A 12,598-nucleotide genomic window follows, 5' to 3' on the forward strand; every position below is an offset into this window, starting at 1 on the left:
AGGTTCTAGAAACAAACACTGACATACATTGCTGGTGGAGCATAAATTACTATTTGGAAAAGACAATTTGGCAACATGTGTCAAAAGCCTTCAAATGTGTGTATAGCCTCTACTGACCCAGAAACGTCACATCTAAGAATTTAAGGAAGAAATTAAAAAATATGAGCAAAGATGAACAAAACCAAAATATTTTTGAGTGCTTACCACAATATGAACCCATATGCTATATGTTTACATACATTCATATTTAATCTTCAGAAACACCTGTGAAGCAGGTCTGTTATTTATTCCCACTTTACCAATAAAGAAACAGGTTTAGAGGTTAAGTGAATTGCTTAAGACCACACAGTGAGTCCGTTTGGAGATGCTATACCCTAATCTCATCTGTCTGACTCCACAGTCCACACTCTCAGCAGAGAACACGGGGGTCTTACTGCAGTATATATGTTTATAGGGGAAAAAGATGGGAAGGACTCAATATTTACCAATGGAGAATTGAGTAGATAGACTATGTGACATCCTTAAAAGGCAATACTCTGTACATTTGTACATACTTTGAAACTTTGTACATTGCTTATGGGGATGTAAAGTGGTACTACTGTGGAAAACAGTAGGCAATTCCTCAGAAAATTAAGCCTAGAATTACTGCATGATTGAACAATGTCACTGCTAGGTATAGACCCAGGGGAAATGAAAACAGGTACCCAAACTCAAACAAACGCAGGTACATGCATGTTCATGGTAGTAGTATTCCCAATAGCCAGAAGGTAGTGATAACACAAATGACCATCAGCAAAGAAATGAACAAGCCAATTGTAGAGGATATATGTTTATGTATGTACATATACAGATATTATACATAATATATTTATTTATTCATAAATGACATCTCAGCTAAGAAAAATGATCAAGAAATTTCACACCAACAGTCTTACACGGTCTCAGCAGGTGTGTGTTTCTCTGACTCATCTCCTGTCACATCCTCCATACTGTCTCCTCACCTGGGTGCTGTTCCCCAATTCTTTGCCAGGGTAACTTCTAGCCCACCTTCACAGCTGGGATCAGCCATCACGTCAGGAAGGTGTCTCTGACCTTCCCTTCCTCCCCATTCCAAACTGGGTTAGGCAGTCCGTGATAGCTGAATAATTGCGACGGTTAATTCCATGCATCAACTTGACTGGACTAAGGGCTGCCCAGAGAGCTGGTAAAACATTTTTTCTGGGTGTGGCTGGGAAGGTGTTTCTAGTGGAGATGAACATTTGATTCAGTAGACTGAGTAAAGAGATCCACCCTCACCACTGTGGGTGGGCATCATCCAATCCACTGGGGGCCCAAATGGCACAAAAAGGCAAAGGAAGGGCAAATTTTCTCTCTTCCTGAACTAGGACGTCCATTTTCTCCTGCCCTCATACATCGGAACTCCTGGTTTGTCAGACCTTCGTACTCTTTGATTTATACCAGCTGCTCCCCAGGTCTCAGGACTTTGGACTTAGATTGAATTAAACCACCGACTTTCCTGTTCTCCAGCTTATAGGTTGCAGACTATGGGACTTTTCAGCCTCCATAACCTCATGAGCCTCATGTATATATATTTACTTATATTCTATTGGTTTTTTCCCTCTAGAGAATCCTAATGCAATAATGATTATTTTTCATTGCACATGAGAGAGAGCTGATATGCAGTGAAAAGGACTGGCAGTATTAGATACTCACCACCAGAATATGAATCAATAGCATAATGAGATGACTTTGTTTTAAGCATTACAATTTTAGGTCTCATTACGGGAAAAACAGTGTCCAAAACAAGAGCGAGGGAAACCCAGTTGTCTCTGTGCTGGTCAGAACCCATCTGGAGAACTGTGTCCAGGCTTGGACCTGTCCTGTAAGATGAGCCAGCCAGGATTCTAAACCTGAGTTCATTTAGAGGAAAGGGACTGCAGTGATTTGAGGTCAGGGAACACAGCAATGGAGCAAGACATGAATGGAGTGAGGGCACCGAGGGTATTTAATCTAGAGGAAAGAAGACCCATAAGGAACTGTATTCAAATATTTAAAGGAAGCCAATGTATGAAACAAAGAAACATTTACTTTGTATTGCTCGCTATGACAAGACTGGGCACTTTGAGCCCAAGCACTTGGAGCAGCAAGGTCAGAGAATTTAAGTCCAGGTGTCATATAAAGTTTGACTTTTTTAGTAATTCAGCCAGAGAGAACCCAAGTAATACTATCATAGTTAAGAGGTGATACAACAGGTTTTGTGTACATTTTTGTTCTTTACCAGAAATTATGTGTACAGGAAGAGACTTTTCTATTGTATCCATTCTTACCAGGCTCTGAGAGAGTGGGAACGACATGGTTTATCAGTCTCTGACAGGTCGTACATGGCTAAGCTGTGGGTTCAGCTCATCTACCCCCAAGAGCACACACCACAGATGCAGGGCCCAGAAGTGGAGCTGTAGCTTCCTGAGCACATCCTCTAAAGTGCCAAAGATCTAATCCTGCAGGGAAAGGGCACACCCACAGTTTTTCAGATCCTTCCGTGCACTTTTTCCTAGCATTTTCTGTAATCACACCATGACTCCAAAATTCAGGCCAAATAGAACGAAGCACCTTCATGTGAAACTTGCTGTGTGACTTAGGGAAAAGGCTAAGGTGATCCAAGGACTGCAGCCCTCAATTTCCCATCCATTCGTACCCCTGAAATTTTCAAAAGTGAAGTTAGGCCTCCTATAAGAGGCAACAGCCACGGAAAAAACAAAGACAAAAAAAAGAAGGAGAAGCAACTAGATGATGCACCCAAGGAGAGGTGGGTTTGGGGGATTTCCTTGTTTGTTTTTGCTTTCTTGGTAGAATTGTCTGATTTAATTGTTAAATTCCTGATTTATTATAGAGTTCAGTATTTTTTCTGTCTACAGGTTGCAACCCATTAAATCATTGTCATGGGTCGGAACCAGGCTGTTTTAAAACTACCATAGGCATATCAACATTCAAAGGGGAAGTGTTGTTTAATGAAACTTCTCAGTTATGTATGTCTGCGTACTGAGTTAAATAGTAAAGTGCATTTCTTACTGGGGGTCATGATCAAAAATTTGAAAAACACCAGACTATAGTTTGCTTTACGATATAGGAGGGTTTTTTTAAGCCTTCATTGTGTTTGATCTGTTTATTTTTGCTATATTCACCTGGCACTGCCTTAATTAGATGAAGTCAGAGCAAGCAGCCCCTTCACATATTTCTCTGCCCTTTCCACTGTAAATTCCTAGAACTGATGTAGCAAGTTTAATGTGTACGTATAATATTCAATTCCTTCAAGCTACATACACCATATTAATAGACCACATTTAATCTACCCTTCTGAACTATTTCTCAGTGGTGTTTACCCACTCCCCTACATTTAACCAGTTACTGGGAGGGCTCAATCCACAGCTTGCGCCCTACAAGGGCACCATCTTCTGGTGAAATATTTTGTCAGGAGAATGTTAAAGAACTATCAAAAAAGTCCTGTTTTTTCTAGCAAAGATTGCAATGGGCATCATAAATACATTGCAATTCTTTAGCACTCTTTATTTTATCCAGGAGTTTCACTCCTTTCCCATCTGAGAAAGGTCTTTCTATTCCTTAGCAGGGAAAGAAGCTAGTCTGTCCTTCTTGGTTTTCCGTTAAACTGAGCCGGTGTCAAGTTTCAGCTCCTCCTCAAATTCCAGCCTGCTGAGACTTCCCTCTAGAATCATCCAAAATGGAGCCTCTTACAGCGTACCCTTTAAGATGTTCAGGGTCGAAAGCAAAGGTATTTGCAGTTTTACTGTCTATGGTTCTATGCACAGTAATGCTATTTCTTCTACAACTAAAATTCCTAAAACCTAAAATCAACAGCTTCTATACATTTGAAGTGAAAGATGCAAAAGGAAGAACAGTTTCTCTGGAAAAGTTTAAAGGCAAAGTAAGTTGCATCTTCTGTTTTTTTTCCCCCCCCCATGGTCTGTTCATGTTCTCTGTTTAATGGAATCAATTTTTCATTGTTAAAGGGTCATAAATTATAATTTAATCTTCAAAGTAATGTTATTAGTGTATCACTCTAGCCATCAGAGTTCTCATAGTGTATCTACTTCTAATTGATAAACTCTGACTCTCCTGTCTTCAGAGGCGTGCTGAATTAACACTTTAAGTTGTTTAGGAAATTCTTAGTTAGTAATGGGAATATGGAGACATTAAGAAATACTAATTCCATAATCTAGCAACATTAAAAAGCACTTATCGATGTTGTTATCTTTTATTTAAAAACAAACTGTTGTATCTGATGCTTTTTTTAAATGGTGGTGATCTTTCAGAGTCTTAATTTATGCGTCCAGGTTACGATTTTCAGTAAAATTGGGTAGGTCTAAAAATATGAAATAACTATCTGCTTCAAAATGGTTTAGGATTTTAACTACTTGCAGAATTCTTTTTTAATCTTTTCTTTGCTTCACTTTCCGGTTGGATTTTTTTTTCTTTTTCCGGGAGGTTGCACTAGTTGTAAACGTGGCTAGTGACTGCCAACTCACAGACAGAAATTACTTAGCACTGCAGGAACTGCACAAAGAGTTTGGACCATTTCACTTCAGCGTCTTGGCCTTTCCATGCAATCAGTTCGGAGAATCGGAGCCCCGCCCAAGCAAGGAAGTAGTATCTTTTGCAAGAAATAACTACGGAGTGACATTCCCCATCTTCCACAAGATTAAGATTCTAGGATCTGAAGCAGACCCTGCATTTAGATTTCTTGTTGGTAAATATCTACCTTGCCTCGCCAACTTAATGTTTTTAATTGCTTTTCATGTTTAAAACAAAGAGACCAGGACCATAGTCTTCTATTTCATTTGAAATGTCTTAGTGGGAAAGCTTGATAAAACTATCAAAGAGCCAGAATCTCATCTTTTGTAATTTTCTAGAAGTTATGCTTCCCTGAAATCAATGTTTTAACTTCTTGAATGGCAAAATGAGTCTATTCCAATGTATTTTATTCCTTGTGATCATTTTCCTGAAGAATTTACTTGAAGTGTGGTCATGGCTATCTTCACAAAATAGCCTCACAAAATAGCTCTTGGGGAAATGTCCCTCTCCATTACTAAAGCTATCCATGTCTCATGAATATTGCTAGGCATTATTAGTTAGACATATCTTTGTGGTTAATTTTATGTTGCCTTACTTGTCTGAGATATTATCTTCAAGGATGAATAATATCCTGGTTTACCAGGCTTTTGCTAAAATTCAAAATAGAATATAAGGATTTTTTTTGGAGGAGGGTGATATTAGGCTATTTCTAAAATTAGGCTAGCTACAGAAATCTGTTTAAAGATTTTCCGGTGGAGGGGGGGAGGGGGACGCCTGGGTGGCTCAGTCGGTTAAGCGGCGGCCTTCGGCTCAGGTCATGATCCCAGGGTCCTGGGATCAAGCCCCTGCATCAGGCTCCCTGCTCAGCGAGAGCCTTTTCCCTTTCCCTCTGCCTGCTGCTCTGCCTACTTGTGCTCAATCTCTCTCTGTGTGCGTCTCTCTGTCAAATAAATAAAATCTTTAAAAAAAAAATATTTTCCGGGGCTGGTTAGCATAAATGTAGTGAGATATAGTGACTAAGGGCATAGGTTTTAGCTCCAGTCTCTGGCTTCAAATCCCTGCTCTGTTGCTTTTGCTGTGTGGCTTCAGGTACGTGACTTAACTCCTCTGTGCCTTCTTCCTCATTTGTGAAACAAGACTATCAATAGTACCTACTTCTTAAGAGTGTTTGGAGGATTAAGTGTATTAATAGTAAAAGTGAAGTATTTATACACTGCTTACACTGTGCCAAACACTGTTCTAAAAGATACTCAGCTAATGTCCTCTCATTTGACTTATGCAGATGATATCCTCAGTCCTATTTTCACAGGCAATTTTAGTTTTGATAAAACTATGGCCCTCAGTCAGACAATCAAGTTTCCAGTCCAGTAAGTCGGCTAATGATGCTCTATAAAATTTAAGTGTGAAATCAGAATCTTTTAAAAGCATTATATTTAGTTTCTAGGGAAAATTAATATAATGCTTAATACCCTGCATAGCAACCAGAGTGATGTCTTCATTCCTTTTATTTCCAGGATACACTAAGGAAAGAAAAGGCAGAGCACATTTCCTTGTAATCGTTTTCAATTCTAGCAGCCAAATATGTGGGCATCATAGCTCCTAAGTTCTTCCCCTTTATCACTAAAAAAAGCTCCTGAAACTCCACCTACCCCATGTAATCAAAAAAAGGCACAGTGATTTAAGGTTGCACTGAAGTTAGGTGAAGCTCCAGAGACAAAGACTCTGAGATCAGGGCACCTGGGTGGCTCAGTCGTTAGGCGTCTGCCTTTGGCTCAGGTCATGGTCCCAGGGTCCTGGGATCCAGCCCCACATCGGGCTCCCTGCTCGGCGGGAAGCCTGCTTCTCCCTCTTCCACTCCCCCTGCTTGTGTTCCCTCTCTCACTATATCTCTCTGTCAAAATAAATGAATGAAATCTTAAAAAAAAAAAAAAAGACTCTGAGATCGTAGCCAAATGAAAATTACATCTTTTAAAACTAGCCAAAATGGACAGTAACGGATCACGTGGTCACAAACAGGACCACTCTGCACGTGTGTGCAGGTGTCACTAAACAGGGCATCTGGACATAGGGGCCCGTGGGGACTGAAGCTCAGCCATAGCAAGGCATGTGCTGAGGGGGCTGTAGCCACGTGGAAGGGTGTCTTTTCCTAATTCACACCAAGATGTTAGATCAGCCAGAGGGAGCTCTGCCCTGACACATATTAGAGACATGTTTTCCACTATAGAAAAAGGCAATTTTCCGGGGTGCCCGGGTGGCTCAGTCGTTAAGCGTCTGCCTTCAGCTCAGGTCATGATCCCTGGGTCCTGGGATCGAGCCCCGCATTGAGCTCCCTGCTCCGCAGGGAGCCCGCTTCTCCCTCTCCCACTCCCCCTGTTTGTGTTCCCTCTCTCACTGTCTCTCTCTGTCAAATAAATAAAATCTTTTAAAAATGGGGGGCAACTTTTCAAAATGATTTTAAGATGGCTTTAATGTAGTAATAAGATGCTCACACTGAGTCACTGATGTTTGCTCTAATCAGAAATATTTTTCTCTAATAATGAAATAAATTTAACTGCTTGGCGTGGTGCACAAAGTAAAACACATTTAAGTAATCAGGCTACTTTTTATTTCTTATTTTTAACCTATACTCTCTCGTTGGCTCTTTTTCTCAGCACAAAGCAAAGTATTGCACGCCTTAAAACTCTAGGCAGTGTGTTCCTTCTACCTACTTAATCACTATTTCTGAAAGAATAGTTAACACTTGTTATCTCTGTTTCCCTGTCTCAGTTCCCTTCTTAGATCACTGCGTCTGGCTTCTTGCCAGGATCTCCTGAACCTCACAGGCACCAGTGACACTGCAACTCTGGCCCCCCTCTTTCTTCTTTTCAGGTTTCTCCTTTCCATCAACCCTTACCTCGCTGATCCTCAGGATCCTGCCACAATCCACTGGTGCTCTTCTTATTCTATCCCCTTTCCTTGAGTGAGTTCTCTCTCTCCTAAGCTCCAAAGCCATATATTCAGCAGCCTCCTCTGACTAGATGTCCCACATACACCTGAATCCCCTCCTATACAAAAACGAATTTGTCATCATCCTCCTAAAATCTGTTTGCTTTTCCATAGGAGTAGGAAGGTCTGTGTATCAGTCCTGGTTCTACCTACCGCTCACTAGCCATGAGACCTTGAGTCTAGGACTCCATTTTTCTCATCTGCAAAATGGGGTTAATAATAATACCCACCTCACAGGGTTGCTGTAAAGATTAAATGAAAGGATCCATTTAGAGCAATGAGCACAGATTACTAGGTACATAGTAGACAAGTTATTTATATTTTTTCTCATGTTAGTCAATAATGCACATCAATTCTGGATAGTGTAAGTGGAAAAAAAATCTACATTTCTTACATAAATTAAGATGTATCAAAAGGACAGCATAATTTCTCAAAGTAATATGATTTAACATTATATGTTAACTGGAATTAAATAAACACTTAAAAATATGATAAAGAATTCCTTTCCATTTTTGTCTACATAACATGTAATGATATTAAAACCATAGATAACATTTAATATGAAAAGAATTCCATACATGCCATTACCAAGCACCATTAGAACATCATTTTATCTTTAAAAATGTTAGGAAACAAAGTTTTGAGTGAGAAGGTAAATTTTTTGTTGTTTAGATCAAAGATCCAAAATAAACCCTTTGTTTCGTGATTCCTGATCAGTAGAATCATCAGTGAAGTCACCAAATATACAGAAATATGGTTACTCAAAGCTTGAGTTTTGCTTTGTTTGGGTGTTCGCTCTTTGTTTTGTTTTTGACATTCCTAGAATTTGATTCTAAAGTAGTCACTTACACAGATACTAATAGAAATGACTATCTTAGCAAAAGAATAAAATTACGCTCATAAAAAATATATTCTGGTATTTTAGATTCTTCAAAGAAGGAACCAAGGTGGAATTTCTGGAAGTATCTGGTCAACCCTGAGGGCCAAGTTGTGAAGTCCTGGAGGCCAGAGGAACCCATTGAAGTCATCAGGCCTGAGATAGCAGCTCTGATTAGACAAATGATCATAAGAAAGAAAGAGGACCTGTGAACATGGCAGTGAGTCATTCAGATGCAGTAGTCGGAATATAGACATGTCTGGTGGAGTCCGGGGTGGGGGGAGTCTCATCTTAAAGACTCTGACAACTAAATGTGGCCCTGAAGGATGGGGTGTTTTGTTTTTAGGCTACTTTGCCAGTGAGTGGTAATGAATGTCCCCAGGTCAGAGATGTTACCTAAAGCAAAAATAAAGAGTAGCTAAAGAATCAAAATACAATATATTAAATATTTCATCTGACCACACTAAGTAATTCAGAATACAGAGTCACCAATGTGCTTCAATATCCTGTTGTTCACCTTGACATTTTCCAGGATTGTACTTGATGGAAATGCCAACACACTAGACCATTGTTTTTTCAAGACACTGTATGTGACTGAAATTTCGGGAGTCACTAACTGTAAATGGCTATTTTTATGTAATAAAATACAAAATAAACACTGAAAAATGTGAAATAGAGAGATTCAAATCCCTATATACTTCTGTTTCATGTACAGGATTTTGTTTCTTTAGTTTTCTTTGGTTTTGTTTTTTTTTTAAGTACAGGTTCATAGTATGTTTTATTATATCTGCCCAAATAGTCACTGATAAATGACACTATCCTAACATTTGAAAAAGCCTTCATCACTTTCAGTATTTCTCTATTATTTTCCAGAAGCAACTCAAATTTTATAAATAGAATATTAGTAGTTGAAATACAGTCTTTATTTCTGAATGAAAATCCTAAGTGTAAGAAAAAGGGAGTGTTTGGTGATTTAGCTCAAGTCTTGATATATTAATTTTGGTTGCTCATATAGTCAGACTAGACCAGCCATTTGGAAAGAATGCCATGCCACATCATTCTGATAGCTGAAATAGTAAGAATCAACTCTGACTCATCAAAGGTTTGAATGTAAACGGGGGCGGTTTGCAGTCACACCAGCCTTAAACATCAACAGTCACTGAACCCTTCGATAGAGTCACAACATGCTTTTTCTCCCGAAGTCATAACCTTTATGTTTTGTCAGTCTTGTAATTATTGGCTAACAACACAACCTGCCAAGTTGGTGAAGGCTAATTATTGCCCCATGAAATATATATTCATTTCATGAAGTCAAGAGGAAGACGAGGGCAAAAGAAAAAAAAAGGAAAAGGCAATCCTGTAAAATTTGGCTAAGAAGGAAGACCCAATCTCAAAAGCCATGAGTTGGCTCCCAAATTCTGACCTGATTAATGCAAGTGAGGATGGTTTTATATGGTGATATCAGTAATACCACCTCATATATAGTTCTGTGTTAAGTGTTTAAAGTTCTTGGACAAACCAGAAATATTTCCCCAAACACCTTCTGTTTCAAAGTATGTGTCCAACTACCCACAGTCGGGGGTACAGTTTCTATTAGAGGTCAAGAAGATTTACAAGGATAGCTTCAAGAATGGCAGGTTAGTGTGTCAGCAAACCTGTTTTTACCCCTCACCAGCCGTATGACTTTGGGCAAGTCACTTGACTACTTTTAGATTTGCTCACCCATAAATTGAGGTCGGACTGACCAAAGAGCCCCTTCCAGCTCTATGAGTCAATGACCATGCTTAGCAAGGTGTCTTCAGTGATCAGGAACGGAATCAGTACCAATGTGAATTGTTTTTGAATAAAAGCCCCCGAACAAGCCTATCTCTCCTTTGCAATTTTGCCCCAAGAGCACAGAAGCAGTGTGAATTCTGAGCCTCTAAGCAAAATTTTGTTCAGGGCAAATTCTCCAAGTGTTGTTCCCAGAGCACTCTTGCCATATACTCCCACTTAGGACAAGTACCACAGGACTGCTACGGTGTTTTATGTGCTCACATTAGGGGTATGAGCAGAAGTGTATACGCCAGCCCTACACAGGCTATGCAGACTCCCCACTGTCAGATAGTTGGTGATGGAGCTGCACTGGGGACCGACCAGCACTGTCCTGGTGAATGCAGTTGAGATGTCCCTCCTGCCCAAAGTCACTAGTCCTCCAAAGCCATATAAAGTGGGTTTTCAGTTACAGATCTCTAATCCTGATCGCTTTATTCAACCTACAGTCTCTACTATAGTCAGTGCTTGATTCTCTCCCCTTGGCCTTTGGGTATGCAGGGAAGGCAGCTGGGGATTTGAAAGTGTGCCAAGTAGGTGTCCAAGATTCTGTAACAATTAGGCTCTCTGTGCTAAAAGAGGGTGTGGAGCCATTTGCTGGTGTCCTGCTACCCGTAACTCCCAATGTCTTATGTGAATTCCATCAGGTATGCTCATACAGAGGAAAAAATTGTAGCTTTCTTGAATTGAACATATCTTCCCTGTCTTGGCATCCAAAAGCCTGAGACATAGACTGCTGTGTCAACTGAGGAGTATGACAGAAAATAGCTGGTATCACATCGAAGGGTATTCAGTTGCCCTTATGATGAAAGGACAAAATCAAATGCACTTCATTGTGGTAATTCATTGGCTTGAAGTTTGGTTTATCCGGAAGGTGGGAAGGAGTCCTTCATTCTAACCCCTAATCTTCATCTCATGGCACATATAGCCATAGTGTTGGAGAATGGAATGAATATGAATTTGCCTGAGATATACCCTGAGAGTCAGACTTCATTTTTGAAAATGCTTGATAATTATAGTGTATCCATAATATGTATATGATTCCTAGTAATTATTGTATATATGGCATATACCCAGAGGTGGCTGATAAATAACCATCACCTCTCTGGAGGAGGGGTCCCAATTTGCAGCACTTGCCAATTTCCATGGTATAAATGCTCCCACATGGCCAACTTCCATCTACCAATGGTTTAATAACTGGCATGCCAAATTTCGGAAAATTTAACAATCAGTTCTCACAAACCACTATAAGTGGGCTCCGGGACACCAAAATTCTTAAAAATCAGACTTGATTAGGTTACCATAAGGATCTCCAAAGAGAAAAATCTAGAGTGAAAACTTACTATATATTATTTATTTTTATTATAAATATACTGTTTAGGTAGGTTATATGAAAATGTGTGGATGTGGGTGCCTGGGTGGCTCAGTTGGTTAAGCGACTGCCTTCGGCTCAGGTCATGATCCTGGAGTCCCGGGATCGAGTCCCACATCGGGCTCCCTGCTGAGTGGGGAGTCTGCTTCTCCCTCTGACCCTCCCCCCTCTCATGTGTTCTCTCTCTCTCACTCTCTCTCTCAAATAAATAAATAAAATCTTTAAAAAAAAAGAAAGAAAATGTGTGGATGTACAGTTACTGAAATATGAAAAGCTGCTAACAATATGCTATATAATCACAGTAAAATATAATGACTTAACTGGATTGTCTATAGGTAACCTCAAGTAGGAAAATACTAGAGTAAAAAAAAAGAAATGTAGACAAAGCCTCAGAAGAAAAACAAAAACTGTTTTTTGTGTGTTTATTTTGTGTGTGTGTGTGTGTGTGTGTGTGTGTTTCAAAACACTAACTGTTTCAGAAGATTACCTTAACAAGCTTAAAAGTCTTTAGTGATCCCTGTATAAAATACTATGTTCATTCATGGTGTTTCTTTGAAAGAAAAATGGTATGTCTGCATGTAAACAATATGGGGACACTTTGTCCATATTTATTCCTTACCTGGATTTCATCTTTCCCATGGAATAATAAAGTTCTAATTTAACTGTCACACCTAGAAACTAACACACCACACTGTTCCCCACTCTTCTCCTCCTTCCTCTTGCTGATCTATTAACACTTGGGGGGAATGAATGAAGAGTAGCTTTGAAGTCCCAAGTGTGGATCTCTCTCTTTCTCTCCTACTCCTATGGAAACACTGCTCTTAATTTCTCTTTATTACATTCTATTCTTTCCCTCCTTTCTCATCATCTCAATAATATGGAAAGGAAGAACAGCTTAAATATGTATTGTTTATTGAGTATAAATGTTGGCAATTTATGTCTTGTTCTTTAATTTAAAAAAATTA

At 39.5% G+C, this 12,598-nt stretch overlaps 2 protein-coding genes across 4 annotated transcripts in view; one reads left to right on the top strand and one right to left on the bottom strand.

The window, feature by feature from the left end:
• CDC20B (cell division cycle 20B) overlaps positions 1–12,598 on the bottom strand; it is a 49,099-nt gene that overhangs the window by 33,178 nt on the left and 3,323 nt on the right. The window lies entirely within an intron of this gene.
• On the top strand, positions 3,731–9,284 carry GPX8 (glutathione peroxidase 8 (putative)). 3 transcript variants are annotated; one of them, XM_027607173.2, is made up of 3 exons: positions 3,731–3,940; positions 4,498–4,762; positions 8,498–9,284. In XM_027607173.2, exons 1-3 carry the CDS (start codon positions 3,737–3,739, stop codon positions 8,659–8,661), a joined length of 633 nt encoding a protein of 210 aa, XP_027462974.1. In that variant the 5' UTR covers positions 3,731–3,736; the 3' UTR covers positions 8,662–9,284. The 3 variants fall into 3 exon arrangements, with proteins under 3 accessions (XP_027462974.1, XP_027462975.1, XP_027462976.1); XM_027607174.2 differs by having other exon boundaries at positions 4,501–4,762; positions 8,498–9,118; XM_027607175.2 differs by lacking the exon at positions 4,498–4,762.

This window comes from Zalophus californianus, chromosome 5, assembly GCF_009762305.2.
Source record: "Zalophus californianus isolate mZalCal1 chromosome 5, mZalCal1.pri.v2, whole genome shotgun sequence".
NCBI lineage: Eukaryota > Metazoa > Chordata > Mammalia > Carnivora > Otariidae > Zalophus > Zalophus californianus.

Excerpts from the sequence above, each read along its gene's own strand:
- GPX8 (XM_027607173.2), top strand. The coding sequence starts at position 3,737 with ATGGAGCCTCTTACAGCGTACCCTTTAAGATGTTCAGGGTCGAAAGCA. Across the intron at positions 3,941-4,497 it reads TGGAAAAGTTTAAAGGCAAA|GAGGTTGCACTAGTTGTAAA; the intron begins GTAAGTTGCATC and ends TTCTTTTTCCGG. Across the intron at positions 4,763-8,497 it reads TGCATTTAGATTTCTTGTTG|ATTCTTCAAAGAAGGAACCA; the intron begins GTAAATATCTAC and ends CTGGTATTTTAG.